The sequence below is a fragment of the Leucopleurus acutus genome (assembly GCF_964270905.1).
Source record: "Leucopleurus acutus genome assembly, chromosome: 15".
In the NCBI taxonomy this organism is placed as follows: Eukaryota; Metazoa; Chordata; class Mammalia; order Artiodactyla; family Delphinidae; genus Leucopleurus; species Leucopleurus acutus.
The window spans coordinates 51,645,450-51,662,308 of NC_139157.1; the positions used below are offsets into that span (position 1 = coordinate 51,645,450).

The window sequence follows — 16,859 nt, forward strand, 5'->3', positions numbered from 1 at the left end:
ATTGTAAGATCCTTAAGGATCGTAGTGAATTTACCTTTGAATTACCAATAGTCCTGTATAGTAACTTACTTGGAATAGTCATCTAATTAGTATTTGTCAGAAAGTGTGTGTGGTGTGGTCTTCGGGGGACAAAACTGCTGGCAACCTATTTTGTTAAATAGAAAGAATCAAGTTGGTATAGCAGAAATGGTCCATAGAGGACCAGGATTTGGAAGACCTGTATTCCAGTTTGGGCTCTGCTAGCATCTGTTTACCTTGGTCACATTCTTTAACATCCATTTTATTATTTTTTTTGCAAAATGATGGCATTGAACTAGATCCTTTCTAAGGTCCCTTTCAGCTCTCAAATAAATCTAAGAAATTTCTTTAAATAATCTCTTAGGCAAGAGATGCATTATAAGAAAATATTTATCTCTATTAGAAGCTAAATACTGTCTTTGACACTTAGAAATAGAAAAGTCTTGCTCCCAGTGACGGAAGACAACTATGATTTGTTATTATCACATGTAAAATTATAGACAGGTTTGTGTCCCATTTCCCTTTTGATTTCCTGCTTAGGGAGAGTGAGAATTAATGACTGGAAAGGAAGGGAAGAGGGGATCACATACCCTTAGCGCCCATTCAACATCACTGTGAAGCCAAGAAGCACAGCACCTCTGGAATTTTTCATATCAGGCCCTGCTACCCACTCCAACTTCCCCGTCCTCCCCAAATCTTAAGATCGGATAGCTGTTTTCCATCGCACCCTCAGGTGTACACACACTATGCACTTTCGTAAGAGGCAGTTTAGAGCACCAGGCCAGACCAGAAACAGATGAAAAATATTTGTTAAGCAATGTCTCCATACGAAATTCTACAGATCCCTTCCTACCTTAATTTTAAATTTAAATTTATAGCTGCTGAAAAATAATGATCAGGTTAAAAATACTGATAGTGAATGGGTGATTCACCCTAGGGAGGTGAAGTCATTACTCAGCTATCATTTTGATTCTGAATAAAAGAAGGTGGAATCCTTCAGAGAACCACAGAGCTCTGACTCTCTCAGGGAGTCCAGGGGCTATTGCAGGTCAGCAAACTTTATTTTTAATGATCCTTCTAGTTTTCTGCTGCCATTATAAGTCACCTGAAGAAATAAGAATTATGATTATTTTTTTCTTGGCTATTTCTGAAAGTATTGAAATGTCACTTAGGCTTGTGACATTCTGCCACTGTCATAACCATCCATAAAATACCTTAAGTGAACTATATATTACCAGTGCTAAACTATAACTCAGTTGTCCCTAGATATCCTACTTTTCCTTCTTATTCAAAAAGTGAAAGAAAAATTGCTAGGCAAGGCTGATGTGCATGAATATAACACATATATATTCTTAAACAAAAGAGAAAGTGCACATTCAGAGAGTCCTCATGAATGCCACATGATATTTTTCTAATTATTTAAGTTATTTTGAGTTGTTTCAAAAGGAATAATACTGACAACATCCTCTACCATAGAGGGTGTAGAGTGTGGGCATTTTAAAGGACTCTATACGAGACCACAAAGACTATGAAATGGCTCTAACTATCTCCTAAGTTAAAATATTTCTTAAGGTTTTCTGAGCACTTAAGGAAACAAAGTGCTTGACTGTAGGAGATACAGCAGTAAATTGCCTGATGGTTGTCTTGGCCTTGTTAAGAGAAGCACACAAATATAAGGAGTACTGTAATTGATGCCAGTGGGGCAGCTCAGAGGAAAAAGAGTTTGAATCCTGTTGGAAAAGTCAACAAAGGGTTTGTGAAGTAAGTGATATCTGAGATAGTCCTTGAAGAAGATCTTGACAACAAAGATGGGAATGAGGGCTTCCTACACAACAGAAACCATGAAAAAGGGCTGCAGATGGGCAAGCATGCAGTGTATTCAAAGAAAAAAGAAGTATTATAATTTGGATGGAAGGTGAAAAACATGGGGCATATAGGGATAGATGAAGAATTGCCAAAATAGTACATAATGACTATACTTAAAAGACTTTGGTTCAAACAAAAACATGTATAGCAATATTTACAAAAGCCAAAAAGTGGAAACGACCCAGTGTCCATCAAATGATGAATGGATAAACAAAATATGGTATATCCATGCAATGGATTATTATCCAGCCATAAAAAGGAATGAAGTATTGATACATGTTACAACGTGACAAAAATGTTCTGGAACTAGATAGTGGTGATGGTTGCACAACATTGTGAATGTATTAGATGTCACTGAGTAACATAAATTCACATTTATGTTATGTGAATTTTACGTCAATTTAAAAAAAAGGATTTGGGGATGTTTCTCTTTAGAAAATGAACTTGATTCAGAAGTCATGGAGCAGAAATTGAAGTTTCTGAGCCAGGTATTGTCAAGGTTTGAAATGTGTTTTAGAGAGGTATATCTAACTATGTTATATAGAATCAGAAGAACAAGGAGATACTATAGAAAAGGAGATCAGTCAGGAGGTTGTGAGGAATCTGTTCATAAGTGCAGGGAAAAAGTCCTAATCAGAGTATTGGCCATGAGAACGGGAAAGTAAGGAAATTAGGTATAAAATTCACTTCAGAGAGAAAATATATAGGACCTGAAAACTGATATGATAGGGAGAACCTGGCAGATGTCTACTGGGGAGGGGTGGTCAGAGGCCACAACGAGGATTTTGAACTTGGATAACAGAAAGAACTGTGCCATAAATAAAAACAGGAAAGTGAAGTGGGAACATTGGCATAAGTTTGGTTTTTGACATGGTGGCTTGAGATACACTGTCAGGGTTGGTGGACATCACCTTGGGACCTGGCCACAGGAGGAAACAGCTCAGTTCTCCTGTCAGCCTCATTTCCTTGCTCATGGCTTTCTGAGATCTGGGTAGATTTTTTTTTCTTAGTCAAACTGTAATTTTATATTTCACGTCTCTTCCGGATTCCAAGAGTGCATAGTAAGGAAAATGGATTATAAGTGATAACAAGACTTCTGCTTGAGGGAAAAAAACAGGGCTGGAGGAATCAGACTCCCTGACTTCAGACTATACTACAAAGCCACAGTAATCAAGACAATATGGTACTGGCACAAAAACAGAAATATACATCAATGGAACAGGATAGAAAGCCCAGAGATAAACCCATGCACCTTGGGTCACCTTATTTTTGATAAAGGAGGCAAGAATATACAATGGAGAAAAAAAGCCTGTTCAATAAGTGGTGCTGGGAAAACTGGACAGCTACATATAAAAGAATGAAATTAGAACACTCCCTAACGCCATACACAAAAATAAACTCAAAATGGAATAGAGACCTAAATGTAAGACCGGACACTATAAAACTCTTAGAGGAAAACATAGGCAGAACACTCTTTGACATAAATCACAGCAAGATCTTTTTTGATCCACTTCCTAGAGTAATGGAAATAAAAATAAACAAATGGGACCTAATGAAACTTAAAAGCTTTTGCAAAGCAAAGGAAACTACAAACAAGACGAAAAGACAACCCTCAGAATGGGACAAAATATTTGCAAACGAATCAGTGGACAAGGGATTAATCTCCAAAATATATAAACAGCTCATGCAGCTCAATACCAAAAAAACAACCCAATCCAAAAATGGGCAGAATACCTAAATAGACATTTCTCCAAAGAAGACATACAGATGACCAAGAAGCACATGAAAAGCTGCTCAACATCACTAATTATTAAGGAAATGCAAATCAAAACTACAATGAGGTATCACCTCACACCAGTTAGAATGGGCTTCATCAGAAAATCTACAAACAACAAATGCTGGAGAGGGTGTGGAGAAAAGGGAAGCCTCTTGCACTGTTGGTGGGAATGTAAATTGATACAGCCACTATGGAGAACAGTATGGAGGTTCCTTAAAAAACTAAAAATAGAATTACCATATGACCCAGCAATCCCCACTACTGGGTGTATACCCAGAGAAAACCGTAATTCAAAAAGACACATGCACCCCAATGTTCATTGCAGCACTATTTACAATAGCCAAGTCATGGAAGCAACCTAAATGCCCATTAACAGATGAATGGAGAAAGAAGATGTGGTATATACATACAATGGAATATTATTCAGCCATAAAAAGGAACAAAATTGGGTCATTTGTAGAGACATGGATGGATCTAGAGACTGTCATACAGAGTGAAGTAAGTTCAGAAAGAGAAATACAAATATCGTATATTAATGCATATATGTGGAACCTAGAAAAATGGTACAGATGAACTGGTTTGCAGGGCAGAAATAGAGACACAGATGTAGATAACAAATGTATGGACACCAAGGGGGGAAAGTGGTGGGGGAGGGTGGTACTGGTGGGATGAATTGGGAGATTGAGACTGACATATACATATAATATACATATAATATGTATATTATACATATATACACTAATATGTATAAAATAGATAACTAATAAGAACCTGCTGTACAAAAAAATAAATAAAAAGAAAAGTGATAACAGGACTTCTGAACAGAGAGAGATTTGTCATGTAAATGATAAAAGCCCCCTCCCCTTTTTTTAATGGGTTACCATAGCCTTCTGCATCTGTCTATTTCTTCCTCTTCTCGCATCAAACCAAAGGAAGAGAATATGAGAAAGTTAATTCCATGGAGATTGAAATTTGCCTCCAAAAATTAGCTTTCCCCGGTGAAGGAGATGGTAAAATCAGGTACCCAAATTCTGAAGGGTGTTCACTTCCTTGCAGATGCCTTCTGCGCTCTCTTATTAGTAGGTAAGAATGGTCAAGATAGCAAAGAAAAGGCCTGCCCTGTTCCTTTATATTCTGACACCTTTCCAGCTCCGTAACTGGAGAGCCCAGCAAGGATTGCTTCTCCTCCCAAACCAAACTTAGCTAGCTGGCTGCTTCAACTTGGGGGCTAGCAGATCTAGTAGATATCTGATTTGTGACCTTTTAAAATCCTCATACACTATACCCAAACAATTTTGGGATGTGTCCTTTCTCCGTTCCTCTGTCCACCAACAAATCTCACATATATATACTAAACTCCACCTCTTAATACCAATGCAAATGCAAGGAGAGTTTGTTTTCAGTAAGACATGTTTTCTCTAAAGAAATTGATGATATTTCTTCCAGTACCAAGGCAGACCTTTAAAATATCATTATTTTTTTAATATCATTATTTTTGTAGCCACCAATATAATATTTTACTCAAACAAGAATCATTAGTGAATAATTGGTTAAAACAATTAGATGAATGGTTAGTAGGGAACTGAATATTCACAGGGACTCAAAGCACCCTACAGATTACTTATTGAAGACAAAGGGAGGAAGTGAACAAACTTAGTCTCACCAGTAACGAGACAACTGATATTGTATGACTCCTGATGTAATGGAGAAGTGTTCAGCATCATCTATGTAGGAGTCTTTTCAAAAATATTTTAACCTGAATCTAATCATGTGAAAACAATTAGACAAGTCCAGGAGAAGGGACATTCTGCGGGGCAACTGACATGGATTCTTTTAAAAAATGCCATATTATAAAAGAAAAGGTGGTGGTGTGGAGAATGTTGTAGATTAGAAGAGATTAAAAAGCCGTGACATCCAAAGGGAATGTGTGATTTTTAATTTGATCTTGGATTGGGATAAACATAGCTCTAAAGGACGCTACTGGTTGGACCAGAAATTTTGAATACAGACATTATCTTAAATACTATAGTAAACGTTAAACTTGTTGGATGTGGTCATGGGTTTGTAGTTATGTAGGAGAACACCATTGTTCTTAGGAGATAAATGCTGACATATTTAGGGATGAGATATCATTATGTTTATAATTTACTCTCATATAGTCAGCAAATGATCATCTAGAGAGAAAGCAAAGATGACAAAATATTAGCAACTAATTAATCTAGTTGGAGGGCAAATGGGTGTTCATTATGTTCTTTCAACTAAAAAATTGGAAAGAAGGATAGTTTTTCTTGAAGGCTGAAGAAGAGAATCTTATTTTTTAAATTGTTATTCTAAAATATAGCTGGTAGCATTGGGGAAGAATAACATGATAAGAAGAGATGATCAGTCTCTAGCAATTTCTGCACTCCCTGCTGTGGAATATTAGTTTTCTGCTTTTAGAAAAAGGTTTTTCCATATCCAGTTTTCAAGTCCAGATAGCAGTAGTTAGAAATTGGAAGCAGTTCATTTATGTCATCCAATCCTTCTTTGTTACCTGACTTATAAAAAAGCATTTGTTTCTTAAAGTAAAAGACCACATTGTACATCCATTACTTACCAACAGAGAATCTATCTGCCTTTGGTCTGCAGAGACTGGTATATAAACCTTTGGAATTAATCCCTCTGTGCATCCTCTCAATCAGAGCACTGGCTTTGTTTGCTTTGGTGTAGAATATTGTTTTACAGCGCTCACTGTAGCTGTCAGAGGAGGCCTTCAATGTCATGAGCACTGGCACACTAGCTTGTCTATTTTCACATTTTTTTAAGATAAAACAAGGTTCAAACCACACATTCTCTGTGAACTGCTAAAGACTGGGAAAAATTACTTTCTTTTCTCATGACCTGGATTGACAAGGAGCACACCTACAGGAGGCGAAAGATGAGTGAATCCCTTTTAAAGACCCAAGTAATGAAGCCCTCAGGGAATCGCCGTGTGTGGCAGAATTTACAGTGGTTTCTGGAGACGAACAGTGTGGCAGGAAGAGGTTCAGGACTGCCGGCTATTGAAATACAGTCTGCATTTATTTTATATCAGCCTATTTTGGGCCCCAGTGAGGAAGTTATTTTAATATCTTGCTCTGCTAGAAATATACATGGCAAGTGGTAGATGTCAGAAAAAGGGTAAAGTTACAGCACTCCATTCTCCTTGAGACTTACGGAGCTTATATAGTTGTTCTCTTTGAAATAAACACTGATGCATACAGAGCATAAATTGAAAAGGATGTTAGACATAGTCCACACCAGTGATCCTCAGATGACTCAGATTCAGGGCTAGAGTATTAAGGATCTGCATTTTTAATAGGCTACCCAGGTGATTCTGATACAGCCAGCCCAGCATTTGGGGATGCCTTTTCTGACCCAGTACTCTTACTTTACAGATAAGAAAATGAAGACCCACGTAAAAATTTAAAATTACTTGAGGTATTAACCTATTACGGGCTAGAAACCATATTTTCTGGCTCCCAGCATATCCATTTCCTAGGAGGTCACAGTGCCTCTTAAAGTGGTCATAGTTAAGAGCTTAGGCTACCTGTTTCCCTCCGTAGCAGGGCCTACTTACCACCTGAGGCTTGGGGGAGTACATTTGAAATCTGAGGTCTCCTGACCTCCAGTCAGGCTCTTTTCTCTTCAATACACTGATACCAAGGTTGAGGCACTCAATTACTCTAAACCGCTGCATCTGTGAGAAGGCTGATAGATGATTCTTTTGTTCTATCCTTTTGTTGTTTGAGTTTCATGAATTCTTAGAATTTATTTTCTATAGATTCCCTTCTTCAGTCTACTTCTAAATAGAAGTTGAGTAATAAAGTCAAAATATGGTACTGTTCAATACGAGTAAAAATTATCTGTAAGGCACCAGGTAGTGGCTCCACATCAACTGCATACTGACTGAATCTAAACACCCAGCTTTCTTAGAACTAGGAGAGAGTAATAGGAACTTTGCTTTGTAAGTTTCCTGAATAAATGGTACATAACCAACACTTATTAAGAAAAAGCATTTATCCATTTATTCATTCATTCACCAGATATTGACCATCTACTATCTACAAGCACTGATCTAGACATGGAATACTGTTATGATCAGGAGAGAAAATGTCCATACTCTCATGGAGCTTAAGTTCTAGAGGGAGATTGTATGTGAAAACAAGACTGTGCAGCCCCCAGAGGAAGATTTTTACTTGTTCCGTTCCTGGCTGTGTCTCCAGTGCCTGAGCAATACCTAACACATAGTAGGTGCACATGGACAATTACTGAGTGAATGAGCACCATCAGATGAAATAGAAACTATAGCCCCTCCCAAATTAACTTTTTTACAAAAAGAAATAGAATTTGGTAATGTTCAATGAGAAATATTACGTAGGGGATTAAATCATTTACATTTGTTTCTAATTTGCTATATTTTGTAAACTCTAAAAGCTTTTTGTGAAAAAATTTTTATATCAGTGTGTACTTTCAGGCTTGCATCTGGCATACATAGATACTAACTCACGTAGCAGCTGGAAATATATACCTATAAAGATCTAAATATTTATAGTATTTTGTTTTATAAAATAAATGATACTTTTCTGTACAAGCTAAAGCAGTCAAGGGTGAAATGGTTTCACAGGACTGGAATGTTTGTTGTGGTAAAATAAAAAGGACATTCAGGTGAGCAGCATATCAGCAGTTACAGCCTGTTCAGGTGGTAATGGCCGTGGTAATCGTGCTGTCATTTTATGTAGGCTTCTAGTCTCAGCTTTCAAAACGTTTATGAGCTGGGCTTCCCTGGTGGCGCAGTGGTTGAGAGTCCGCCTGCCGATGTAGGGGACGCGGGTTCTTGCTCCGGTCCGGGAAGATCCCCCATGCCGCGGAGCGGCTGGGCCCGTGAGAGCTGATGTTGAACAAATAGAGATTTACATACATGGCGTTTCTTTGCCGTCATCCCCAGCAAGATATATCTCCACTGGGTGAAAGGGGATGGCCAAGCTAGTAATACAAAATAAAGTGAGAAAAATAAATAAATACATAAATAAAGTGAGAAGGTTTGAAAATAGCTTGTGATTCTGTAAAAATATTGAATCACTATATTGTACACCTGAAACTAAAATAATATTGTAAATCAACTATACTTTGATTTTTTAAAAAAGGAAAATAGCTTGTAATTGATTAAGCACAAGTACTTCAAAATAATAGAATTCTCTAAGATGATTAGTTTATAAACAAGGTATGTGATGAGACTACTCTAGATGTCCTTATCTGTAAACAGCATTATAGTTACTGTTACTACCTGAAAAAACTGATTTTTTTTTTTCTGAGACAATTGGGGAAATGGCTCAATACGTCCAAAAGGAAAAGTCCACCTACATCATTGTAAATTATAGTTTCTCTGCACTTTACACTGCAACCTCAAGATATGAAAGGTACTCAACTTTCTAACTTTCAACAGATACCACTTTCAACACTTCTACTATGTCGTTTGTGTTAAACACTGTAAGGTGAAGATGTTGAAAGTGCAAGAATGAAGAGGAGGTGGTTAGAACAGAAACAAGACTGAATGTAGTGAGGAAATGGCAGATGTGTTTCAGGAATGAGTTGTTTGACAGTAGGAATCATTCCACAGGGGTCCTAGTTTGTGCGTCATTGGAAAAGTACTGTGCCTGAGCAGCCCATGCTGATCAGCAAGAGACAGGGAAAGGATGAACAATTGAAAAGGTGGAAAACTGGTGACCACAGGATCAGCCTCCATGTCAGATATCCCTTAACCTAAAATGAATTCGAGAGACAGCTGAGAGTTTGAGAACTTAAAGACTAAGCATATTGTGAAATGCTGCTGCTGAAATTTTGGTCACAAGCCATGGATTATTCATGAGATCAAGGCCAATTCATATTTGTACAATATGAAAGTGAGTAGCTGGGTCATGAGTGCACTATGCAGACGTGCTCAGGGGCTCCACACTGCTCCTGCAGAAGTTATAGTGCGGGGAGAGAGATTTCAGTGTAGACAAAACTGTTTTATCTTGGGAAAAGATGTCCATAGACAAACAAACAAGTAAATATGAAATCTCTGAGCAGAGAGAAGAATGAGCCTGGTTTTAAAATACCTGCAAGAACCGATTCTCATTCCTGTTGGTATATTGCATCTCAGGACTAATTCAAACCCTTCTTAGTTCACTGAAACTCCTAGATCCCCAAAACATCTTTGAAGAGCAGATTGAACCACGAATTCTTTTTTATAGTATATTGGTTGCAGAGGCCTTTTGGTTCATTGAAAGTGTACAAGTCACAGTTTTAACTGAGTCGTTTGTGATAGTGCCAACAGCTATACATGAGCAGTGTCTTATTAGAAGTTGCTTTTTATGAAAACAAGAAAAACAAAATGCAGGCATCTTTTGGATAAGTTTTTAAAAGATTATAAAGAAGCAAGAAGAGTCAGGATTAATGTTATAAAGATCTCATTTTCTCTCACGAAAGTAATCTACCAACATTTATTATCTGTATAGTGTCATTTTGGACTCAGGAACAAAATGGTCTCAAGACCTAACCTGTTCATAAGTTGAAGGGCTCTTGCTCTGTGCAGAGGTGTCAGGAGAAGTTTGTTCTGAAGTCCACAAAAAATGAGCTTACCTACCAGCAAATACTAACACATTGGTTGTCTCTATTATGTTCAGATTTGATACATACACTTTTGAGTATATGTTTTCATTTTAAGTTGTTCTTTAATAACTAAAAATAATTTAAAATAAAATTTGACCTCATACAGGATGTCTCCTACCTCCAGCTTTCTTCCCTCTCCTCATCCCTGGTGACAGTGGGATGGAGGTGAGTGTCTTTTGGCATGATACAACATATTAAAAATGATGCCAAAGCAAGTGGAACACTTGACCCCATAGATTACTAATTGTAGATCAGGAAATATGTCATTACAGTGGAACCATCTGATAGTCACCACTTTAACCAAGTGATCAAATTTATAGCATTATTAAGAGTAGGACAGCCTGACATTTGGTGCCTTCCACATTGATGCAATATGAAGTATATAATATTCCATGTAAAATATTCTTGCCAAAAATGTTTAACCTAACCCTAAGCAAGCTTCTTCAGACCCAACTTTCAGTTTGTAAGCACACAGGGACAAGTTAAATGACACAGTGAAGAAATAATGTAACAAATCCAGAAAGAGAAGTTTTATACAACAGCTGCCCTGGTCTCCTCAAAAAGTCAATTATTTTAAAAGTTAATGATTTTTATTTTCATTTCTTAAAAAACGGGGAGGGGCTAGTCTAGATTTAAAAGGCGAAACAGAGACATAAAAACCAAGTGCAATGTGTGAATCTTGATTAATTCTAGTTTGAGAAAAAAGCTAAAATAAAATATATTCTTGGGACAGCAGGAGAAATTTGAACATGGGTTGTATGTCAGATGATATGGCATTATTGTTAGTTTTTTTAATTTGAAAGTGATCATGTATGAGATGTCCTATGCTTATGAGTTGTATGCTGAAGCACGAAGGGGTGAGAGGTCATGGTGTCTGCCACTGTCAAACCTAGAGTGTATATGTGTGCTTGTGGTACTGTTCTTACAACTCTTCAATATGTTTGAGAGTTTTATTTATATGTATACACATACATATATATATATATATTTCACTATATACATATATAGAGACAGAGAAGGGGAGAGGTGAGGGGGGAGAGAGTTGACATTCTTTGAGAAGCAAAAGTTATAGAAATACTAAATGATTTTTAAAGAACTAATTAATTTCCCCCTCTTTTCTGTTTTAGGCTCAACGGAAAGGAAGATTAGACTATGCTAAGGTAGGTAGATTTTGTACCTTCTACACAGTTTTATACATTTCAATTTGACGCTTGGTTTTTGTTTATATTTGAAAGGTCAAAAGAGAGTCATCACATTCAAAGCTGATTAGCAGGTAAAATAGGATTCATTTAATGATAAGCTTATTTACTGAATGCCTGCGTCATTCCAGACACTGTTAGGTGTTGGAAGTACAAGAGTGAACCAGATCAACTCTTTCTTTCATGACATTTACAAGCTAGTGGGGGAGATGGGTAACTAATAAACAGCTAAATGGATGCATAATATAACGTCAAATGGTGGTAAGTGTTGTGAAGAAAAACTGGGTAAGCACCAACCATTGCTGGAAAGATGCCTTTGGACTATGGAAAACAGCTTTTAGCATCATCAGCTAATACCTGGGAAGCACCATTCAGGGCAGATTTGGATTTCTAAAGGCAGTATTTTTCATATCACCTGTGGGGCTTTTGAAAACATACATGCCTGGGTTACCACAGCATAATACCCTCTTCCACCAACGTCAGAATCCACTGGTGGGCAGAGCAGGGCGGGGGCAGGATGGAAGGGTTTGAAAAAAGACTCCACAGATAATTCTGACACACAGCCTTGTTCAAAAACTGCTGTGGGGCTTCCCTGGTGGCGCAGTGGTTGAGAGTCCGCCTGCCGATGCAGGGAACACGGGTTCGTGCCCCGGTCCGGGAAGATCCCACATGCCGCGGAGCGGCTGGGCCCGTGAGCCATGGCCGCTGAGCCTGCGCTTCCGGAGCCTGTGCTCTGCAACGGGAGAGGCCACAACAGTGAGGCCCGCGTAGCACAAAAAAAAAAAAAAACTGCTGTGGGATTTCAGATTTCAGTGCACCGGTGCAAGCCTATGAACACACTTGGGTCACATTCTGTTTTCTCCTGAGGAACAAACGGAATATTTTAGCAAGTGTGTGGGATGCATACAGCTGCTTGGCTAAAGGAACATTCTAACCATCTGGTTTTCACAACAGTCAAGAATAGCCAGAGTGTGAGCGCACCTGCACGCCAAAGACAAGGAGGGAGAAGTGGGACCTGTAAGGGCTCTGCTTGCAGTGGGACAACCAAAACCCTCAGTGATCTCTCCAGGGCTGATCCAGAACCTTGTGCTCTCCTGACAGCCCCGGAGCACACACCCCTGGCTCCGTGCCTTTTCCTTGCCTGAAATGCAGGTCCTCCTTTTCTCTGTCTCACAAACTTCTGCATTCTTCAAGAAAAATTAGATTAATAGGAGCACCTCTAAACTGAGGACTTCTATATCTGTCACTGTATCTTAGATGTCTACTTGAGCCTAATACCCAAATGGTCTCCCACAGGCTCAAAGTGTCTTAAACTGAACTCAGCATCTTCCCAACATCTCTGGACCCTTTTTTTTTTTAATACACTTTTATTTTTCAGAGCAGTTTTAAGTTCACAACAAAATTGAGCAAAAAACTATAGAGATTTCCCATTACCCCCTGACCCCACACAGGCACAGCCTTCCCCACTACCAACATCCTGCTGCAGAGTGGTACCTTTGCTACAATCAGTGAACCTGCATTGATGCATCTTTATAACCCAAAGTCCATTGTTGACATTAGGGTCCAGTCTTAGTGTTTTATCTCTGGTCCTTGTTACTCATTCTGTCTCCTGATGTTGGCACTGTCATCCCACCAGTCAACCGTGTGAGAAACTTAGAAGTCACTCTCAAATGCTCTTACCCCCTCACCCCTATGTTCCATGACCAAGTCACATCAGTTTTATGTCCTACATTTTCTTGAATCCAGCCCCTCCTCTTGATCTCTTTCATTGTTCATGTTGAGTCTCCTCATCTGAACCACTAGGAAGCCTACTGACTGGTCTCTATGCCTCTCTCTTGTCCCCACAGATCCATCGGCAGCCAGAATGTCTATCTAAACCACAAATCTGGCAGTTTCACATTCCAGCTTAAAACCTTCCTTGGCTCCATGTTGTCTATAAGGCAAATTCAGAGCTTGCTGGAGTGGCATATAAAGCACTGTGGTCTCATCCCCTGGAGGGACTCTCCAGATTTGTCCCCTCCTACCCTGTGCTCCAGAGGCACCAAATTACATAAAACATACTGTTTCTATTCTCTGCGCCTTGACCCATGCTGTCCTCTCTGCTTGGAATGCAGCAGTGTCTCCCTTAATCTGGCTACCCCTGCCTCTTCTGTAAGGCTTCATGTAGGATCATCTCCAAGAGGAAGTCCTTCCTGGTTCCCTAGGCTGGATGAGGTGCTCCATTCTCTAACACACTGTGCATCTCTCAGTCATTGCACTTAACTCTGTTATTTTATAATGACCATTTATGAGACAGATCATAGACTGTGAGCTCTTTGAGGGCAGAGACAGTATCTTTTTTTTTTTTTTTTTTTTGCGGTACACAGGCCTCTCACTGCTGTGGCCTCTCCCGTTGCTGAGCACAGGCTCCGGACGTGCAGGCTCAGCGGCCATGGCTCACGGACCCAGCCGCTCCGCGGCACGCGGGATCCTCCCGGACCAGGGCACGAACCCGCGTCCCCTGCATCGGCAAGCGGACTCCCAACCACTGCGCCACCAGGGAAGCCCCCCAGAGACAGTATCTTATTTGTATGCTTGGTGCCCAACACAGTGCTTGGCACTTGGTAAATGGTGAGTGAGGCCATAAGAAAATAGAAGACCCATGAAGTTAGTTACAGGAGATATTCTGGTATAGGGTTTTTTATTTCAGTCAAAGAGGAAAGGAAAGCTTTTGATACAAGTTGCAGGTATCAGCAGGGATAAGAAGATTGCTTGGGAGGGTTGTAATAAACTAGCTTGGAGATAAATGCTGGGATTTCACTGGGATAGTAAAGGAAATAACTTATAAATGAAAAAGTAAGGGAAATGACATCATGATTTGGCAATAGAGTGATTATTTATCATTGATGCTTATTTATGACTCAGAACTCCTTTAGGATTTCTTATTGCAGAAGCACCTGATAGTGGAAGAGACTGGAAGAAAAGAAAAGAATATGGGGCACAGATAGAACACCCTGAACCGAGCAATGGCTCTGTTACCAACTCACTGCAAAATCTGTTATCAGCCACTTAACCTTTTAGGTCTTCCCTCAGTTTCCTTAGTATAAAAGGAGCAGTTTAGAATAGTGCTGTTCTACTCTTTAGGCCCAAATTTGAGAGGAGACGTTCTTTTTTGGGGGAGAGGGGACATTCTTATCTTGTGTACTACTGCGGTCCAGATTCATTCCTTCATCCGCTTCATACGCCCAAGCACTGTGGATCTGATATTTAATGTTGGCGAGGTGCTGCGCTGGGGCTGACTACTGCCACAACCAGGACTGACTCAGACCTTCCTATTGAAAGTCCACCTTTTCTCTGTTTTTTCTCTCTTTAACATTTATCATAATCTAAAATTATCATTTTTATTTAGTTGCTTGTTTTTTCTGTCTTCTTCCACTAAAATGTAAGAGCCCTGAAGGCAGGGCCTTCAATGGCCTTGTCCATGGTTGCATCGTCTGTACCCAGCACAAGCTTACGTATAGGGGTGACAAATGCGTATGGATGAGTGCTGCATTGGTGCGATGCTAGGAGAAGTGCAGGAAGCTAAGAGGTCTGGAATTGGGGTTTGTAGACTCAAATTAGCCATTTAAAGAGTATATTGACTATATAACACAGTCCATCCCTATGTTCAGTAGCCCTAAGGTTGCCTTCCCAAGTGCCCTGTGAGAATATTTCTCATGCCAATAAACAGAAACCCACCCTGCTAGGGTATGTGGTGCTGTGCTGATATTTAAGGGATCTAGGCGATTAACCCAGACCTATCATCCATACATAGACCCAAATCCAAGTACCATGGGTAAAAACAATTATATCCATCCCTACCAAGTGTTGGGGAGACGTCTGCAGGGTCCAGCACACAGTATTGTCTCTTACGTAGCATATCATGGGTCCATGATATGGTCCTGGTGCTCATGCTGACTGATGCAGGCATCATGCTAGGCAGCTTAGGACTCCCCTGGTGGGTTTATCTGTAAAACTACTTTTTTTTTTTTTTTTAATTTTTGGCTGCGCCAGGTCTTAGTTGCGGGCACGCAGGATCTTTGTTGCGGCTTGTGGGATCTTTAGTTGCAGCATGTGGGATCTTTAGTTGCGACATGTGAACTCTTAGTTGCAGCTTGCATGTGGGATCTAGTTCCCCGACCAGGGATTGAACCCGGGCCCCCTGCATTGGGAGCGTGGAATCTTACCCACTGGACCACCAGGGATGTCCCTCTGTAAAACTACATTTGAAAAACTCAATGGCCATTTCTGGAGAGTGTCATGAAATTTATTTATTGCTGGAGATTTCTTTATTTCCAAGTGGTGAGTGTTTTCTCAAAAGCCAAATTTTATCTGAAAAATCAGATTTTAAGAACCATAGAAAATTATTTTGACCATGTGCTCTATGGCTTTGTATACCAGCTCTCCAATTTTGTCAGTCTCAGAATGGCAAGGAAGCAGGGGAGAGGGCAGAAGTGACGATCAAAATCAGTCTCAGCTAGATCTCGAGAGTGCCTGTCACATTCAGCAAAACAGTGGTCTGTCCTCAAACACTCAGAAAAGAAATTGAATTACTTCTTAATTGAGTTCCTGTGGCGATGAAGCCTGGATGTGAATGCTTTACACTGCTGCACTGCCTTTATCATCTAAAGATATCAAAGCACTCAGCAACTATTCATTCATTAAGTCTCTCCCGCCTCTGGAAGGTGGTTCACACCAGCACAGGAGCATTCTACCTACCCCTGAAGCTCATTCACCCAGGGCTGGGCAGGACTGGAAGCTGTTTAACTGTAAGGCAATTCTACCCAGCTTCTAAAATGAAAAAAACAAGAAGTATCTTACTTACCTAGTTAAAACTGCAGAAGTTTTATTGGACAGAATGTAATTACCAGAAGCGAATTGTGACCCAAAAACCGGTGCCGACAGTTTTGCTCATATGCGCGATGCAATGGGGATCTTCATTACAGTGATTGGTCTGCAGCCCTGAGTGTGTATCTCTCATGGAATAGGGAACTAGTCCATGTTCCCTAGGTTTCTGGCCCCAAGCAGATTGAGTTCAGTGTTACAGGGAAGAGTGTGAATTGTAGAAATGAGTATGAATAGAGTATGAGTATAGAGTATGAATAGAGTATGAGTAGAAAAGAGTATGAATTGTAGAGTATGAATAGAGTATGAGTAGAAAAGAGTATGAGTATGAGTAGAAAAGAGTATGAATAGAGTATGAGTAGAAAAGAGTATGAATTGTAGAGTATGAATAGAGTATGAGTAGAAAAGAGTATGAGTATGAGTAGAAAAGAGTATGAATTGTAGAAATTCATGGGCATGTGTCA

General features: G+C 39.5%; 1 protein-coding gene across 1 annotated transcript in view; it reads left to right on the forward strand.

Moving 5' to 3' along the window:
* The window catches only part of PDSS2 (decaprenyl diphosphate synthase subunit 2), a 255,269-nt gene that overhangs the window by 214,987 nt on the left and 23,423 nt on the right, over positions 1-16,859 (forward strand). The window contains exon 7 of the mRNA XM_082856030.1: positions 11,461-11,493. Coding sequence (XP_082712156.1) covers positions 11,461-11,493 — 33 coding nt within the window. The remainder of the gene's footprint in view (positions 1-11,460; positions 11,494-16,859) is intronic.